Genomic DNA, 19,448 nt, shown 5'->3' with positions numbered 1-19,448 from the left:
GTCCGAATATGAGCAGTCATGTTCTCCGTCATCACCCGGATGTAGAGCCAGAAGACGCGAATGAGAACGCGCACGCTGTGAGAAGATCTGTCTCTGTGCACTCATCCAAAAGCGCGCAAATATTGAGTTCTCTTTCAAATCTTGCGCTTAAAACGGACAAACTCACTCAAGAAGTATGTCAACATGTCTATCTTGATGAGTATCCAAGCAGACATATGCTGAATATGCCTTAGGAGAACTTTATACAGTCGAGAAAGACGAGACATATCCCTGCATTAGGTCTTAAAGGGGCAGTAGCCTTTACTGCTCTCTGTTTAATGTCAAACAAAAGATAGAGACATCACTCACTGCTCTTGATTGAATAGCTTTTGTACGTTTAATAAAGATTAATCTTTAATTTAAACAGTTAAATATGCAGTTATTTTAGATTTGATTACTTTATTCAATTTCTTTACCTCTCTGCAGGCCAGTAGGCATGTGCATTGTCATTTAATGTACACATGAGTGAGGTCAAGTTAAACATCGAATTTTATTTAATACTGTGCATTGTTGCAATGTGCTAAATACATTTATGCATAATTTGTAATTGAGTTATTATTTGAAACTTTAATATTAATTTATCCAATTGCAATGCCTTGATTTTTAGTAAAGTTACACAGTCATAGCAATAAATGTAATGGTTACTATTGGTTACAATTACTAATAATTGGCAATTACTCATAATTACTAATAATAATTTCTTTCAGTGTTTCGGTTTTCAGTTTCGGCCAATAATTTTTATTTTGGTGCATCCCTAATTTATTTGTAAAAATGAAAAGTTAAAAAGTATATATATATATTTTTATATAGCATGAAATTGTAAATTAATTTCTAATTTAATTATTTAATTTATAAAATTTAAAAAAATCAGAAGTTCTTTTACATGGCATTTCTACGGTGGCCCAGTAGTGCACAACAAAAAAAAAAAAAAAAAAATCAGACATAAATTCACAACACAACGAAATTAAGATTTTCAAGAACTTATGTTCACTTTTCAAATGTCATTTTTCCCAACCTCAGCTAACCTTGTGTTGCAGGGACCATTAGACTTTGGTTGGACAAATTTTATTTTAATGACACTGTGATAATGACCGTTTTATTAGCCTGACATTTTGACTTTATTCCCCCAACAAATACTAAAATGAATTCTAATACAGAAATTAGGGAGGCCAGTACATATGGTTTTCGGTTCTTTTTCTTTTTTTTCTTTTTCTTTTTTTTGCTATTCTATTCTTAGGCGACAGGAACAGAAAGTGGTTAAGGTGGTTAAGGAAAATGTTTTTATTGTAATACTTTTTCTTTATTTTACTTAAAAGACTTGGAAAAATTTACCTTAACTTTACTTTAAAAAAAACCTTGTACACATTCCTAGTGTATTGTATAATATAAAATATATATATATATATATATATATATATATATATATATATATATATATATATATATATATATATATATATATATATATATATATATATATAAAGATTCAGTGGCAGCTCAGAGATGTTCAGTAGCATTTAAGTATGAAATTGAATTAATAAATGTATCCTAAAATTAAAACTACATAGTCTTCATTATGCAATATACATTGATTGACAGCTACTGTATATACTTTATTCAAGAGCAGTGAGGGATTTTTCTCTTTGTTTTTAGTTGTTTTATTTAAATAATTTTAGGACAAAATTGTCCTATAAGGACAAGTGTTAACAACCATTAGGCTGCGCTGCTGTCACTTTAAGACGTGTTTGCATCTCGTATACAAACACACATGATTTTACTTTCATTTTAGACATAACCGACTGTGTTTATATATGTAAACCTTGTGTGTATTTGACAGTATTAGCGCAGTAAGACTAGTAAGTCCAGTAATCACGTGTTTGACAGGCACAATGAAATGTTTAACCGGCAAGGCTTTAAAACGCAGCTAAACACTCCCTAACTTTAGTGCAAATGATGATTGGACATTTGCTCACATAGACTCACAGGCACACTCAAACAGAGCCGAAATAAACTGAGATAAATATTTCAAATGAAGAGAAATAATTGATTAAATAAATGCAAAAAACTGAAAAAACGCAATTCATCAGCGCGCATTGAACCGTGAATGCCGTACTATGAGTATTGTGACGTCCCTAACAGAAGAAAAAAAATATTCTCCACTATTCAAGTCTATATGCATTTTTATGTATTTTTAAAATAAAAATAAACTACTGAATTCTTGTGTTTGTTTATACACAGTTATCTTGATATTCAACTTTCTGGGTGTTTTCTTCTCAGTATGTATATGTACTGTCAATCCATTTCTCATCAGTACTTAAAATGCATGACAGGTTAATAATTGAAAGCTGGTAATAATAACCGTTTGCAGGAGTCAAGCAATTTGTCATGTTTGTTTGGATCTGTGTGCATTGGACTTGACAGATGTGTGTGTTTGAATGACGTTTGAACACTGCATAGGCTGACATAAGACAATGGGACAGAAAGGCACAGAATGTGTTGTTTTTCCAAGAGTGTGTGTGATTGTGATTGTATGTGGTATGTGGTTTGGAATGAATGCTTCACTTTACTGCCAGCGGTCAGAGAATGCAAGGCTTTGACCATGAGACGTGTGTGGACCGTTCAACATCTTTATAAATGGTTTGTGCTCTCTGGGTTGTGTTGTCCCTGTCGTATGAAAGACATTCTTGTTCTTGCCTTTTGTAAACTCATTCATTGTGTGGCTGAGGTTATTTTTGATGGGACTGCGCTTTTAATCTAAAGGCAAGCTCTGAAAATTAAAAAAAATGTGAATGTAGAGTAGCGTGATAATTTTGGTGAGTGAACTGTTAATGATTTGTCTTGCATCCTGCAGTCTCTCACTTCCCTCCTTTACTGGTTTTCTCTCTCAGGAACTATGTGCTGAATATCTCTGACGGCATTGGGAACTTTGGGGAGGTGCGTCTGCCTATCCTGGGATGTCTGGCTGTGTCATGGGTGGTTGTGTTCCTCTGTCTTATCCGAGGAGTCAAATCATCAGGCAAAGTGAGTAGAACATTTATTCACCAAGGTCATGGGATCGAATCTCATGGATGTTTAAAGGGGTCATAACACACACACACACACACACACACACACACACAGTTTCTGCAGTCTCATGTTAATCTTGAGTATCTATAGAGTAGTGTTGATCCTTCATATTTCCCAAGTGTCTTTAGTTTATCATATTTATAAAAGACAGATACACTGAACCGATTCTTTCTGAAAACAGCCGAGCTCGTGGAGGCGTGCAGTGGGCGGAGCTAACGAGTCACAAACACACACACACATACACACACAGTCGATCATGACATTATCCCTGGATAACATTCGATGCGGTTTCCACTCATGACCGGGAACACACACACACACACACACACACACACACACACACACACACACACACACACACACACACACACACACACAGTCGATCATGGCATTATCCCTGGATAACATTCGATGCAGTTTCCACACATGACTGGGAACACACACACACACATTCGCAGAACTCTGGAAACACAAACAGCATCCACCCTTACCTTAAAGGGTTAGTTCACCCAAACATTAAATTGACTCCTCACCCTAATGTTGTTCCACACCCGTAAGACCTCCGTTCATCTTCACACACAGTTTAAGATATCTTATATTTCGTCCGAGAGCGTCTGCAAGTGTATGCACACTATACTGTCCATGTCCAGAAAGGGAATAAAAACATCATCACAGTAGTCCATATGAGACATCAGTGGGTTAATGAGAATCTCTTGAAGCATCCAAAATACATTTTGGTCCAAAAATAACAAAAACTACGACTTTATTCAGCATTGTCTTCTCTTCCGGGTTCCTCAAATAAAGATTCAAACGGTCATGAATCAGTCAATCGATCATTGATTTGGATCGCCAATGTCACGTGTGTCAAACTACCAAACTGCGGATGTTTTTATTCCCTTTCTGGACATGAACAGTATAGTGTGCATACACTTGCATACGCTCTCGGACTAAATATAAAATATCTTAAACTGTGTGTGAAGATGAACGGAGGTCTTACGGGTGTGGAACGACATTAGGGTGAGGAGTTAATGACATCAATTTCATTTTTGGGTGAACTAACCCTTTAACGCTGGGTTATTTGGGAAGCTGAACAAGGCGATCTTTCCCACACACACACACTTCTTTAGTGACATTGTTGATCTCTTGTCTAAAAACACAACGCCAGCGCCACAGACGGCTCCCGCAACCAAACGAAGCTCGATGATGGACGCGCTCTAGCTCTGGTTGATGTGTGTGTGTGTGTGTGTGCGTGTGTCTGTGCATGCACGATCATCCGGGAGAAGTGCCCATACTTAGAATTAACTCTTTAACAGTGTAAATAAGTCAGATTACATGAAACAGCATTAGAATTCCCCTTAAATGCATGTCTTAAATGATCGTGTGATCTGAAACCCACTGCTGGTCACTGTAGTTTAAAAAATCTATCTAGTGTAAAACATTTAGAGTTTTACTACAGAATTTTATATATATATAGTTTCCGTCTAAGAGAAGAATGTCATATACACTTTGGATGACTTGAGGGCGAGTAAATCATGAGCTAATTTTTCATTTGTGGGTGAACTATCCCTTTAAATAATACTAAAATAGCACTGCTTGCCATAGATTAAATTTCAGGCATGTGTTTTTCTTACTGAGTTGTAATGTTGTGTCTTTCCTCAGGTTGTGTATTTCACAGCGACCTTCCCTTATGTGGTGCTGACCATTCTCTTCATCCGAGGAATAACTCTTGAGGGAGCCGTCAGTGGGATCAAATACTATTTGACCCCTCAGTGGCATAAAATTCTAGATGCCAAGGTCTGTACATTTGTACAACAGCAAATTTGTGCATCCCTGAGACTATACATTATAATGCAGGGCTATTCAAATCTTACCCTGGAGGGCCAATGCACTGCAGAGTTTAGCTCCAACCCTGATCAAACACACCCACCTGTGATTTTCCAATGATCCTGGAGACATTGATTAGCATGTTCAGGTGTGCTTGATTAAGGTTGGAGCTAAACTCTGCACTGCATTGGCCCTCCAGGGTAAGATTTGAATAGCCCTGTTATAATGTATATTTTGTGTTCTGTAGGTATGGGGGGACGCTGCCTCTCAGATTTTCTATTCGCTCGGCTGTGCCTGGGGTGGGCTTATCACCATGGCATCCTATAACAAGTTCCACAATAACTGTTTCAGGTAATAATCATTTAATAGTTAAACTGTTTTTAACCTGTAAGTATTGAGTTTTTGATTAGAGCTCAGTGAGTTGCTTTTTGTATGCTTTAATCTGTAGCACCCCCATGTGGCTTGTACAGATAAATGCATTGGAGAACTTGAGTGAAAGGGTTAGTTCAGCCAAAAATGTAAATTCTGTCATTAATTCCTCCTGTGGTTCGACACCCGTCAGACCTCCGTTCATCTTCACACATAGATGAAGATATTAGTGTTGAAATCCGATGGCTCAGAAAGGCCTTCATTGACACCAATGTCATTTCCTCTCTCAAGACCCATAAAGGCACTAAAGACGTCGTTACAAAGCCCATCTCACTACAGCGGCTCTACAATCATTTTATGAAGCACAGAGAATAGTGTTTGTGCGCTAAAAACCCTAAATAATGACTTATATAGTGAATCCTGAACCGATTCACTGATTCATAATGGTTCAAATCTATGTTTTGAAATCGGCCCATCACTATATAAGTCGTTGTTTAGTTTTTTTTGCACACAAACACTATTCTCCCCGCTGTAGTGAGATGGGCTTTGTAACGACGTCTTTAGTGCCTTTATGGGTCTTGAGAGAGGAAATGACATTGGTGTCAATGAAGGCCTTTCTGAGCCATCGGATTTCAACACTAATATCTTCATCTGTGTGTGAAGATGAACGGAGGTCTGACGGGTGTCGACATGAGATGAGGAATTTTATATTTGGACGAACTAACCCTTTAACTGAAATAAAGGACATGTTCTACATATATGATTGCAAAAGTAATCGAATTATTTATGTATTCAAACAGAGACAGTATCATCATCAGTGTAACAAACTGTGGTACCAGTGTGTACGCTGGCTTTGTCATCTTCTCCATCCTGGGGTTCATGGCTCATCATCTCGGGGTGGATGTGTCTGAGGTGGCTGATCATGGTCCGGGCCTGGCATTCGTGGCCTATCCAGAGGCCCTAACGCTGCTGCCCATATCGCCGCTCTGGTCCCTGCTCTTCTTCTTTATGCTCATTTTATTGGGCCTGGGTACTCAGGTAATCCTCGTTTTGTAAAATCTCTTCACAGTTTTTCCAACACAGCACAGCATTTTTTCACTTTTTCTTTTTTAAAGGCCCACTGAAGTGCCTTGAAACACGCCGCATTATTCAGTGTGTTGACGTGATTTCCCCTGAAACAGCTCCAGCTGTTAGCAGCTCCTCCCCTTTTTTGAAACAGCCAATAGCGTTTCGTTAATATACAGTTTGACTAGAGCGGCCCTTTCTATTTGATAAAGCCAGTTTCCTCCAACACTGTTCATCATCATAATCTCCTCCATATCGCTTTGAAATGCAGCATTCTGTACAGAATTAAAATGGGTCCGATATGTTTGTTGTCTGCGCCGACTCGCGCCTATGATCCGCGCTGCGCTCTCGTGTCTGTAACGCTAGTCTAAATTTAGACCAGAGCCGTTGGTGTGTGCATGCTTCTGCGGTGTGTGAAACTAACGTGAAAACAGACTTCATTCGCCTCAAATGAAAGCATATTTACACTGAATCGTTTCCTATCGCATATATAGTGTGCTATGTGCCTTTCACCATGCAGAAATGAGTAAATGTGTGTTAACAACTGACCGATTTCAGCCGCCGCTTCAGCAGTGAAGGGGGCGGGCTTTAGATTCTAGAGAGCATTTGATTGGACAGGAGAAGATTTGACGAGAAGGTGAAGTCTGCGATGATGTCACCAAAATCTGAGATTTGTTTTAACGGAAGTGAGAGACTGTTTTGAGTGCTCATATCTCCTAAATGCAAATTTTGTCATTGTTTTGGAAGATACCAGCTTACTCATAACTTTAAGGCTAACACAGCCACAGTAAAAGCTAAAAAACTTCAATTTTGATTTCAGTGGGCCATTAAATCTTTCTTTTCTTCTCGGTTTTCTGCAATTACACTATCGATCAAAAATCAATTTGATGTTTTTGAAAGGAGTGTATTCTGCTCACCAAGGCTGCGTTATATATTACTCCAGTCTTCAGTGTCACACTGGGGGTTCTTTGATCAAAAGAACATTGTGTATTTGAATTAGAATCTTTTGTAACTTTATAAATGTCTTCAGTTTTTTTTTTTTTCATCAAATGAATGTGGCATTGCTAAATAAAAGTCTTTAATCCAGAAAAAAAAATTAAATTCAACCTGAACCACTTAGAGGACACTCTTCAAAATTGATTTTAAATGTAATTTCACATCTGTGTGCTTTTAACCATGAAGAAATGCTGGGGAAAAAATGCATGAACAAAGTTTTTAAATGCTATCAAAGTTATTTTTATAATCGAAAACGAAATTAAGACTAAAACTATTGGTCAAAAAACATTTCTGTGAACTGAAATACAATTCAAAAACAATAATAAATAAAAAACTAAAACAAAATGAAACTAGTAATGCTTACTGAAAAACTATAATAAAATAATAATAATGTAATAAAATAACAATTAGCAAATATAAATAATCGTTTTCGTAATTTGGTAAAGCTCTTTACTGTGGCTGTTTAGGGGAATCTGAGATTTACTTTATTTGTACAAGATTTCATTTTTAATGTCGGGAATTTTCATCATTTTTACTTTTACATTTGTTGGGTTTTTTTGATCAATATCAGAGCATTATTATATTTGTATTATTAAGATGTCTGATCTGAGCAAACATTACACTTTGCTGAAATGAATCTTGCTTTGGTCTACACTTCATTCTGGTAAATCTGCCAAACTATAATTACTGAAACTGTTCACAAATTGCACACAAAATAAAATGTTGACTTCTTTTGAGATCTATTTAGTTCATGCATATTATAAAAAAAAAAAAATATATATATATACAGTCTTGTTCAAAATAATAGCAGTACAATGTGACTAACCAGAATAATCAAGGTTTTTCGTATATTTTTTTATTGCTACGTGGCAAACAAGTTACCAGTAGGTTCAGTAGATTCTCAGAAAACAAATGAGACCCAGCATTCATGATATGCACGCTCTTAAGGCTGTGCAATTGGGCAATTAGTTGAATTAGTTGAAAGGGGTGTGTTCAAAAAAATAGCAGTGTGGCATTCAATCACTGAGGTCATCAATTTTGTGAAGAAACAGGTGTGAATCAGGTGGCCCCTATTTAAGGATGAAGCCAACACTTGTTGAACATGCATTTGAAAGCTGAGGAAAATGGGTCCTTCAAGACATTGTTCAGAAGAACAGCGTACTTTGATTAAAAAGTTGATTAGAGAGGGGAAAACCTATAAAGAGGTGCAAAAAATGATAGGCTGTTCAGCTAAAATGATCTCCAATGCCTTAAAATGGAGAGCAAAACCAGAGAGACGTGGAAGAAAACGGAAGACAACCATCAAAATGGATAGAAGAATAACCAGAATGGCAAAGGCTCAGCCAATGATCACCTCCAGGATAATCAAAGACAGTCTGGAGTTACCTGTAAGTACTGTGACAGTTAGAAGACGTCTGTGTGAAGCTAATCTATTTTCAAGAATCCCCCGCAAAGTCCCTCTGTTAAAAAAAAGGCATGTGCAGAAGAGGTTACAATTTGCCAAAGAACACATCAACTGGCCTAAAGAGAAATGGAGGAACATTTTGTGGACTGATGAGAGTAAAATTGTTCTTTTTGGGTCCAAGGGCCACAGGCAGTTTGTGAGACGACCCCCAAACTCTGAATTCAAGCCACAGTCCACAGTGAAGACAGTGAAGCATGGAGGTGCAAGCATCATGATATGGGCATGTTTCTCCTACTATGGTGTTGGGCCTATTTATCGCATACCAGGGATCATGGATCAGTTTGCATATGTTAAAATACTTGAAGAGGTCATGTTGCCCTATGCTGAAGAGGACATGCCCTTGAAACGGTTGTTTCAACAAGACAATGACCCAAAACACACTAGTAAACGGGCAAAGTCTTGGTTCCAAACCAACAAAATTAATGTTATGGAGTGGCCAGCCCAATCTCCAGACCTTAATCCAATTGAGAACTTGTGGGGTGATATCAAAAATGCTGTTTCTGAAGCAAAACCAAGAAATGTGAATGAATTGTGGAATGTTGTTAAAGAATCATGGAGTGGAATAACAGCTGAGAGGTGCCACAAGTTGGTTGACTCCATGCCACACAGATGTCAAGCAGTTTTAAAAAACTGTGGTCATACAACTAAATATTAGTTTAGTGATTCACAGGATTGCTAAATCCCAGAAAAAAAAATGTTTGTACAAAATAGTTTTGAGTTTGTACAGTCAAAGGTAGACACTGCTATTTTTTTGAACACACCCCTTTCAACTAATTGCCCAATTACACAGCCTTAAGAGCGTGCATATCATGAATGCTGGGTCTCATTTGTTTTCTGACAATCTACTGAACCTACTGGTAACTTGTTTGCCACGTAGCAATAAAAAATATACTAAAAACCTTGATTATTCTGGTTAGTCACATTGTACTGCTATTATTTTGAACAAGACTGTATATATATATATATAAAAAAAAAATATATATATATATATATATATATATATATATATATATATATATATATATATATATATATATATATATTTTTTTTTTTTTTTTTTTTTGCTAAATTAGAAATAATGTTTCTCCTGCTCGGTTTGTATTTTTAAATGAATGCCAACATTTTTATTAAAAAAATTACATTTTGATTACAAATTAAAGCATGCAAATTCCATGTGCACAAAACAAAATAATGACTTATTTTAAAACATTTTATTACGTTTTGCATCTTTATAAACACATTAAAAATGTACAGTTTAAAATGTACAGTTTCCTCTGTAAAAATATTGTCTTCAACACTTTTCAAGAGCCATGTCTCTGTAACCATGATAGTACATGACTTAATGTGAAAACTAAACCAGGCATTGCAACATGATGACAGGCGAGATTGCTCTCCTCTTGTTCCCGTTAAAAAGTAAACCTATTCTCATTTGAGGGATCCGATACTCTCGCATGTCCAAGAGAAATGCTGTCACTACAGGACATTCTTAAAAGCGCTTAAGTGAAACACGGTTAATGTGTCTTAATTACAGTACACATTTTGTTACTGTAATAAACATAAGCAGATGAGCCCACAATATGAATGCAAAATGTATTAGCCTAAGCGTTAAGCCTTCCTTTCCTAAAATAAAATACAGTTAAAACGCTTAATGCATCAAGACAAAGTAGATCAGGCCGAATATGAACACAACGCATGTTCAGTGTTTTCCACATCGAAAACCATTATAAAGCCGTGGCTTAATTCAACGCAGTGACATTAAAATAACCAAGATCACGGCTACATACATTCATAAGAGCATAGATGAGCCTAGGATTTGAACTCAACTAACAAGTTTCACGTTAACATTAACATTTAATCATTTAGCAGACACTTTTATTCAAAGCTACTTAAATGAGAACGATAGAAGCACAGGGGGTGCATGGGGATTTTATCGTCATGAAAATTATATATTGGAGTATTATTTTGTCTTCATGATAGACCTATATGTTGGGGTATTTTCGATTTGAACAGCCGGCTACATCTAGCGTAGCCTATAGTCTATAAAGCGACTAATAAACCTTTAAAATATCTTGATATAAAACAACAGATCAGGAAAAAATTCACACTAACGTAAAGTCGTTTTGGCCTTTATTCAAATAAAACAGAGTGAAGAGCAAATGACGGGAGCGAGGCCACAAGCTCAATAACGTGTTGGAGCTAAAGAGGCTATAAAAGTTTAGAAATGGTCATGTTTAGGTTGAAATATAAATGTATAAATATAATAAATCAGAGTGTAAATAATCACTGTTATCTTTTGATGCGAGTCATTCTATTGATGCCAGAGGAAAAGGGAGCTGGCACTTAAAGCGTCACACTAAAAATACTAGAACACTAGACATGAAATGTAGCATATTTACATATTTAAAAACAAGTTGTATATCATTTTTAATAAAAGAGTAATATTGTATAAGGAAACAGAGCTTGTATCTGCTAATTGTATTAATCAGTGTTAAAATAAAAGAAGAAGAAACCGCATCTTCCATATTTAATTTCTGGTTTTAAAAAAGGAAAAAGGAAAGGGCGGAAAAGGACCAGTTATTTCCCCTTCTCCTTTTATGTATGTTTTGTCTGTAGTATTTTACGAATGTACCTATATTTTTATTTTACTGGTGTTTCTTTCAGGAAATGTCTTGTTTAACAGGCGATTTATGTAAACCGTGATAAATAATCCCATTTTTTCCTGTGTGTAGTTCTGTCTGCTGGAGACTCTGGTGACCGCTATAGTAGATGAGATTGGAACTGACTGGATTATCAGAAATAAGACCTACGTCACGCTTGGGATCGCTGTAGTGGGCTTCCTTCTAGGAGTGCCTCTGACCACACGGGTGAGTAAGAAACTAAATTTGAACACACACACACACACACACACACACACGTCTTTTATCCATGGATTGATGGTTGTGCTGTGTGCGATTCAGGCAGGGATATACTGGTTGCTGCTTATGGACAATTACGCTGCCAGTTTCTCTCTGGTCGTCATCTCTTGCATCATGTGCATCTGTATTATGTATGTCTATGGTGAGTCCTCAGTCATTTTTACATGCTGTAAATATCGGCCGCAGTAGCTGGATGTAAACAGAGGTGTTCATTTCTATGCTGTATTTCCACCCAGGCCACAAGAACTATTTTCGAGATGTGGAGATGATGCTAGGCTTCCCTCCTCCGATCTTCTTCAGGATCTGCTGGAGATTTGTCTCTCCTTTAATTATTAGTGTGAGTGTCTTTAATTTTTTGTCTGAATCAGGTATTGTTCAAACTATATCGTTTAAACTGATCCTTTTTGTCTTTCTCTCTCTTCACAGTTCATTCTGATTTTTACCGTGATACAGTACAAGCCTATTACCTACAATGACTATGTGTACCCTGGTTGGTCACTGGTCATTGGGTTTGCCATGGCTTTGTCTTCAGTTATCTGCATACCTGTCTATGCTCTGTTCAAGATTGCTGTGTCTGAGGGATCCACGTTTGTAGAGGTATGTGTTAAGAAATGAATCATACTTTAAGGGATAGTTCACCCAAAAATGAAAATTAGATGTTTATCTGCTGACCCCCAGTGCGTTCAACATGTAGGTGTGTTTGTTTCCTCAGTAGAACACAAAGGAAGATTTTTAACTCCGTTGCCGTATAATGCATGTCAATGTTTTTTTTCAATATGAGAGCCACTATGAGAGTAAAACACACAGACATACGAATCCATATTAAACCCTGTGGCTCGTGACGACACATTGATGTCTTAAGACACGAAATTATCAGTTTCTGCTAGAAACCGAACCGTATTTGTTATTTGTTTACCTCATAGCAGACAAATCTCATCTAGTGTTCCCATCTGTCATACACTTCCGTCGAAGAAGGTCAAAACCTGGCGTGATCATAGAAATGTGTACATAGATACCTCATTAGTGCATGCACGGATTGGTCGAATGAGGCATCTATGTAAATATTTATATGATCACCCTGGGTTTTGAACTTCTTCAACAACTAAGTAAAAATCCGAATTTCAGAATCTCAGAATATTGTGAAAAGTTTCAATATTGAAGACACCAGGTGCTGCACTCTTATCAGCTCAAAACACCTGCAAAGGCCTTTAAATGGTCTCTCAGTCTAGTTCTGTGAGCTACACAATCATGGATAAGACTGCTGCCTTGACAGTTGTCCAAAAGACGACCACTGACACCTTACACAAGGAGGGCAAGACACAAAAGGCCATTGCAAAAGTGTCTGGCTGTTCACAGAGCTGTGTCCAAGCACATTCATAGAGAGGTGAAGGGAAGGAAAAGATGTGGTAGAAAAAAGTGTACAAGCAATAGGGATAACAGCACCCTGGAGAGGATTGTGAAACAAAACCCATTCAAAAATGTGAGGGAGAGTCACAAAGAGTGGACTGTGCCACAGACTGATCGACTCCATGCCACGCCGCATTGCTGCAGTAATTCAGGCAAAAAAGAGCCCCAACTAAATATTTAGTGCTGTTTATGCTCATTCCAAGATTTCTAAAAATCCTTTCTTTGTATTGTATTAAGTAATAATCTATTTGGGATTTTCCTTAGTTGTCAGTTATAATCATCGAATTTAAAAGAAATAAAATCAAGTGAAATAAATTAACTTTTTGATGATATTCTAATTATATGACCAGCAACTGTACATATCGACATCACTGTTTTCTCCAGAGCGGCTGTACAGCCCAAACAAATGATGTGCATTATTTTTCTGTTAAGCTGCTATGAAACAAATTTCACTGTCAAAAGTGCTAGCTAAATTAAGGATATCTGACTTGTAATCTTCATGATCTTTTCAATAAAGTAACATAGAAAGAAAACAAACAACTAATGTAAAATGTCAATGACAGTGGATTCATAAAAAATGTAAAAAGCTAAAGACCTGTAACTGGACTTAATCTACTTAAATTTGTTATACTCTATACATTTACATTTACATTTAATCATTTAGCAGACGCTTTTATCCAAAGCGACTTACAAAAAAGGGGAGAGTAATAGAAGCAACGGAACAGACAAGGCCAAAAACCTGTAAGAGCTGTAAGAAATCTCAATTAATTAGCACAATACACAACAATTTTGTTTTTTTTTTGTTTTTTTAAAGACAGACATAGATCTATAGATCACTACACCCCTAGTAAAGTGACAACTTAGCTCATCTGGAGTGTGTACATGGCCTTTGTGCCAGTGTCACTTTTTAAATGAGAAAAATTAACAAAATGCCTTGACCAAGCTTCAATCAGGAGTGACACTGGCCACCCCGTAGCTATGCCCCGGAACTAACCCTTTAAGACAAAAACTTGATTCTCAAGATTTAGCTTTAAAGGGATAGTTAAGTTAGCCTTAAGTTGTTTCAAACCTGTATGAATTTCTTTCTTCAGCTGAACACAGGGGAAGATATTTTGAAGAATGTCTAACCAAAGAGTTAACTGGAGCCATTGACTTCCATAGGATTTTTTTTTTCCTACTATGGAAGTCAATGGCTCCAGTTAACTGTTTGGTAACTGACATTCTTCAAAATATCTTCCCTTGTGTTCAGCTGAAGAAAGAAATTCATACAGGTTTGAAACAACTTGAGGGTGAGAAAAGGATGACAGAATTTTCATTTTAAAGTGAACTATCCCTTTAAAGTGTGCCAATGCTCTCAAACTAAATTCAGCAGTTGTTAAACCAACTCTTCCCTCTGCAGCGTTTGAAGAACTCCTTGAAGCCTGACCTGGACTGGGGCCCTGCTCTCCAGGAGCACCGTAAGGGACGATATGCCACCACAGGTCCCGAATCTGTGGAGGTGTGCCCTCTCAAAGAAGAGCTGAAGGATGAGGGGAAAGAGAAACTCAAGGAAAAAGAGGATGAGATCGGTCTGACCATCCCAGGAAGCAACGGCTCCACATTGAACCCCACACCCAGCGCATAAGGAGCCCCTCCACACCCTTTCCCATTCCCACGCTGCGGGACAGGCCACTCTCGCTGGAGACCTTTACATATTGTAAGGGCTTTATGAAATCTAACCTCTAGAGAAATTGGTTGTCATCCAAAACCTTTTTCTTTTTGTTCACATAATTTAATACTGCAGTTTTTTTTGTAAGAAGAAAAGACGTTCATATACAGAAGGTGTTTGCATACACGCAGTGTGTATATAGCGCATTGTACAATATTTTCACTCTGTGTTTAATAGTCTGGAGATTTGACTGTAGCGGCACAAGCAGCTACAGTGGGATTTGGCTTGTGTGTGTGTGTGCGTGTGTGTGTGTGTGTATAGTGGTGGCAGTGCTGGTCAGGTTTAAAAGCTGAAGACCAAATATTCTTTGTGGCAATGTTGTAATGGCACTGTTAAGGGGAGTGTTATCTTCAGTTTCTGTTTTGTCTTGTTTGGGAGCCGTCTCATTCACAAGCCAATATGGGTTTTTCAATGGCCAATGCTGATGCCTGAGAGCAGGGTGGCAGATGGTCAATATAATGCCAGTATATATTACATAAAATGACCTTTCAACACCGAATCCGCTTAAAAAGTACATGTCTATTGTCCATCGACTAGACTACCCGTACATTTGGAGCTAAAACTTTCGTTAATCGCCCATGTAGACTGGCTGATACCATTATAGGCCAAGAGAATATCAACTCTATTTCCCTTTTAAGTGAGAGCAAAAATACAAAACAAAGGATATTTGGTCTTAAGCTCTTACTGACTGAGGTATCTGGACCGAGGCATATAACTTCTCAAGCCAATTCTCAGGGTTACACACAATTTGCTTTTTTTGTGAAACGTTTTCCAACACCTTGAGATGATTTATTGCTGATGTTGAGTGTTTGACACGAAGGAGAGGGATTTTCATGTAGGAGCTTCCACATGAAATGCCAAATTTGTCTAGTCTTCCGGGCATCTGGAGCCGAGGGGATCATGATAACAGAAGCAGCTAGTTCCTCATTAGATCCAGTACTGTAGTATGCACACTAACCCTGCTCGTCACAGAAAACGAGGCATGTTACCAAAAACATGTGCACAGACCTTTGTATTCTGATGATTTAGCTGGTGTGTTTGTGTTTGTGTGTGATTTATGTTGTCTACACGTGTTAAGAGACTTGAACTGGTGCGTATGTGTCATTTAAAGACATCTGGCTGTGGTTGTGATCCGAGGTAAGCGTAGCGTCCGTCATACTTGCTGTGGTTAGTGTAATTGTTGGGTGAGTTTCTCGTGTTGTCGTGAATGACATGAAATAGGCTTGCGTTTGGTTTTGGTAGGCGATAGGGAGGGAGAAACTCGGATTGAGAGTTTGGAAGAATGGTATGGCTAGATGCTGCTTATATTAATGGAGATTAATGGAGTCTACTACTATCATTCCAGTGATGTGTCGACAAGGCCTCGCTGCGTACGGTTGCAGTGGCACATATACATGGATAGAGAGTCCTGGGTACACTGTGAATTTGTCTGGGATGTTGCCTGACGCCTTTCAATGGGTAGTCTGGCAATGTAGCTGCTAACGTGCTGATCATCACGTATCGAGACTTCTGATTAAACGGCGAATCGCTGCGTATAGTCGAGTCAAAGTAGTATTGGTATTTCTCTTCTGCCTTGTGCAAGAAAGCAATACCCATGTGACGTTCTGCTCCTGTCATTTTGAGTCGGAATGAGGAGTTATTATAAGATTAAAATACAAATAATACATACAAGGTCTCACCTCTAAAATTAGCTTCATTTTATAATGAAATTTAAACGTGGTTTTAACGCTCTTTGAGGCGGATCGGGTCATTTCATCCTCTTTACTACTAGTTATAGCATGAAAAAACACCCAGAGGTATGTCGAAAGATACAGTACAACTTACATTTACATACAGTGTTTCAATCGCGGAAAGACGTCAATAAAGCGGCTTGTGAACGTCACCTGACATTAGTTACCTCAAAAAAGCCATTCAGTGTCCATAAAATGATAAATATATGCACCCTCAAATCAATATATTTGCACTTAACATGCTATTGATGTCGTAATTACTTATGCTTGTTTAATCTCTGAATTCTATCTAAAAAAATAGTTTGGAAACGTTTGATGTCAAAACGTGTTTTTGAGAGCCAACATTTAATTATAGCTCAGTGTTAACATAATTATGTAAGATTTTTATAGACCAGGGTTCCCACGGGTCCTTGAAATCCTTGAACGTTTGTGAATCTGAAAAAGAAAATTGTCAATGGCCTGGAAAGATTTTGAAAATAAACACACAGATAAAGATCATTAAAGCCTTTCAAAGTAGGTTTCTGGAAGAAGAAAAAAAAGCCACATTCTTCCCTCCAGGTCCGCTGAGGTGTTATTTCACCAACACTTTGTGGCCTGTGAATACTAGCTTGCTTGATTTATGTTAGTTACACAAATTTACGCGTTACGTCAAATGTTTCACACGTGATATCTTTGTGTACTCGGAGCTTACACCGAACCCAAAAATGTTCAGTCAATGACTGTATGTTCAATAAACATTAAACATCTGTGATAATCTGTGGCCCAAATATTATATTTAATGTAATGTTGAATTGCTTTGCTAATGTAAACCCTGAGAGAAGAAAAACTCAAAAGCATATTCATATATCATAACACCTCTGGGTACACGAGACTAAGCTCTTCTCAATAAAATCCATGCAAAAGTTAATATCAGATCATGTCAGAATACAGTATAGGCTGCACCGAATATTCCTGTTTTATGCAAAACAGAAATACGAAAAATACAATATCAGATCTGTCAGAAATACTTTTTTGCATAGTTGTGGTTGACACACAAAAACTGTAACAATGTCTCTTACAAGGTGACACAATGTAACCTTGCTCTCGCTTGAGATGCGTCCCCAGGTGAAGTCCTTGAATTTGAGGGTGTTGGACCTGGAAAATCCTTGAATTTGAACCCTGAGAGACATTTAGTTCATAAAACTCAATACGTGTTTCTGGGTGAAAACGACTCAAAATGATGGAGCAGGTCACAGATAAAGTCAGTATTCAAACCCTGATGGCATAGTAGTCTAGATCATTGTTATATGTACATTTTATTAATCTCTGCATGAAGGTAAGGTGTGTGTATATATAATTTTCAAGATTTTATCCAAAAATATATAAAACACAATCTAACTTTAAAAAGTTAGGGGAAAAAAGAAAAGACAAAAAATATATATATGCAAGAAGGATAAAAGTAACCCTGCTGCCTAACAGGATGATGGGACACTCAGGGGAGTCGTTAGAGGTTCATCGGTCTTTGTGTCACACACTCGAGCTTTTCCTCTGTCAGACAGTGGGTGCAGTAGATTAGAGGCTTACACTTTATTTTACAGCGTCCTTATATATGTGAGTACTGAGTAATATTGACAACATGTACTTACTATAGGGTTAGTTGCATGTAATTATGCATAAATACTGTTGTTATTATTATGGAAAGTACATGTAACGGACGCTGTAAAATAGTGTTGCCGATTAGAGCAGCAGTTTAGGAGACTAACAGCACTTTTATTTACTGGTTCACTTTAGCTGGATACGTACACATTAGCTACAGTATGATTAATCGCTGTCGCAAATGTGAATGCACAAGATTAAAGCCCTCTAGTTTGTCTGACGTGTGGTCCTTAAGACCTTGAACGTGGCATGAAGTTTATCTGTCTGTCTCTAGGTACAGCAATGTGAACAGACTCTTTATATATATATATATATAACAGTAGACATGTTATGCATCAGTGCCGTTCTTGCACTGTTCCACGCCTCTAGTTCTCTCTCTCTGTTGTACAGTAATGTAAAAAAAAGACAATTTACACTGTTTGTGTTTTCTGTTTTTATCAGGGTGGGTTGCTGTAGTGGGGTTTATTTTTAGTTGATTTCCTATAGTAACGTAGCTAATGTTATGTGTACAGAGTGCTCTGTGTAGTGGACGTTCGGTTGTTGATGTCGTAATTTTAATCAGTATGTAATGATCTGTTTTTGCCATTTAACAGAAATCTACCTTTCTAAGAGATTTTTCCTTTTTATTTTTATAGTACTAAAATTGTATTTTATCATCAGTTGTAACATTTTTTTAGCTGCATTCATTGACACTACATTTCCTCCGCACCTAAACCTCCTCAAACCAGCTGATCTCAACTGAAACGCATTGCCAAACGAAGGCTTCGGGGTTCGGACTGAAACTTGAAAAATACAGGAATGCTTTTTACACAAGCGTCTGGTCAAACTGAAATCGTTTATCGATGAGAAAGGACACGTCTAATGCCAACGATGTTACATCTTCATCACAGTATTGTGTGTTTGTAGTGCTGCAAAACCCTTTAAGAACATTTCTGTCTATTTCATTCCCATGTGTTCTGCACAACGTACAAGAAAAACTGAGAAAGCACATCCGATTGCCTGGAAAGAACGTTTTAACATGTATGCTGATCTTTGAATCATTTCGAAAAGTCATGTCAATCGGCCATTGGAAAGGAAACTGTGTTTCTGAGAAGAAACAAACATGGAATTTGTGCCAAATTTGGCTCTCAATTATGTGGAAACAAATAGTTTTTATTGAACTGTGATAAAATACACCACCAAATGACATGACGGTGTTGCGAACAAGCTAAACAAATATGCATATAAAT

The 19,448-nt window shown here is 37.3% G+C and overlaps 1 protein-coding gene across 3 annotated transcripts in view; it reads left to right on the top strand.

The window, feature by feature from the left end:
• Nucleotides 1-18,692, top strand: part of slc6a9 (solute carrier family 6 member 9) — a 90,086-nt gene extending 71,394 nt beyond the window's left edge. For all 3 annotated transcript variants that reach the window (XM_067453494.1, XM_067453495.1, XM_067453493.1), the window contains 9 exons: nt 2,928-3,060; nt 4,765-4,899; nt 5,177-5,280; nt 6,099-6,336; nt 11,554-11,688; nt 11,782-11,881; nt 11,976-12,076; nt 12,166-12,336; nt 14,546-18,692. In XM_067453494.1, coding sequence (XP_067309595.1) covers nt 2,928-3,060; nt 4,765-4,899; nt 5,177-5,280; nt 6,099-6,336; nt 11,554-11,688; nt 11,782-11,881; nt 11,976-12,076; nt 12,166-12,336; nt 14,546-14,770 — 1,342 coding nt within the window. In that variant the 3' untranslated portion in view covers nt 14,771-18,692. The remainder of the gene's footprint in view (nt 1-2,927; nt 3,061-4,764; nt 4,900-5,176; nt 5,281-6,098; nt 6,337-11,553; nt 11,689-11,781; nt 11,882-11,975; nt 12,077-12,165; nt 12,337-14,545) is intronic.
• The last annotated feature ends 756 nt before the right edge of the window (nt 18,693-19,448 follow it).

The sequence above is a fragment of the Pseudorasbora parva genome, chromosome 9, assembly GCF_024679245.1.
Source record: "Pseudorasbora parva isolate DD20220531a chromosome 9, ASM2467924v1, whole genome shotgun sequence".
Lineage (NCBI taxonomy): Eukaryota > Metazoa > Chordata > Actinopteri > Cypriniformes > Gobionidae > Pseudorasbora > Pseudorasbora parva.
The sequence above is the reverse complement of the archived record's forward strand: the minus strand, read 5'-3'. Positions and strand labels throughout refer to the sequence as shown.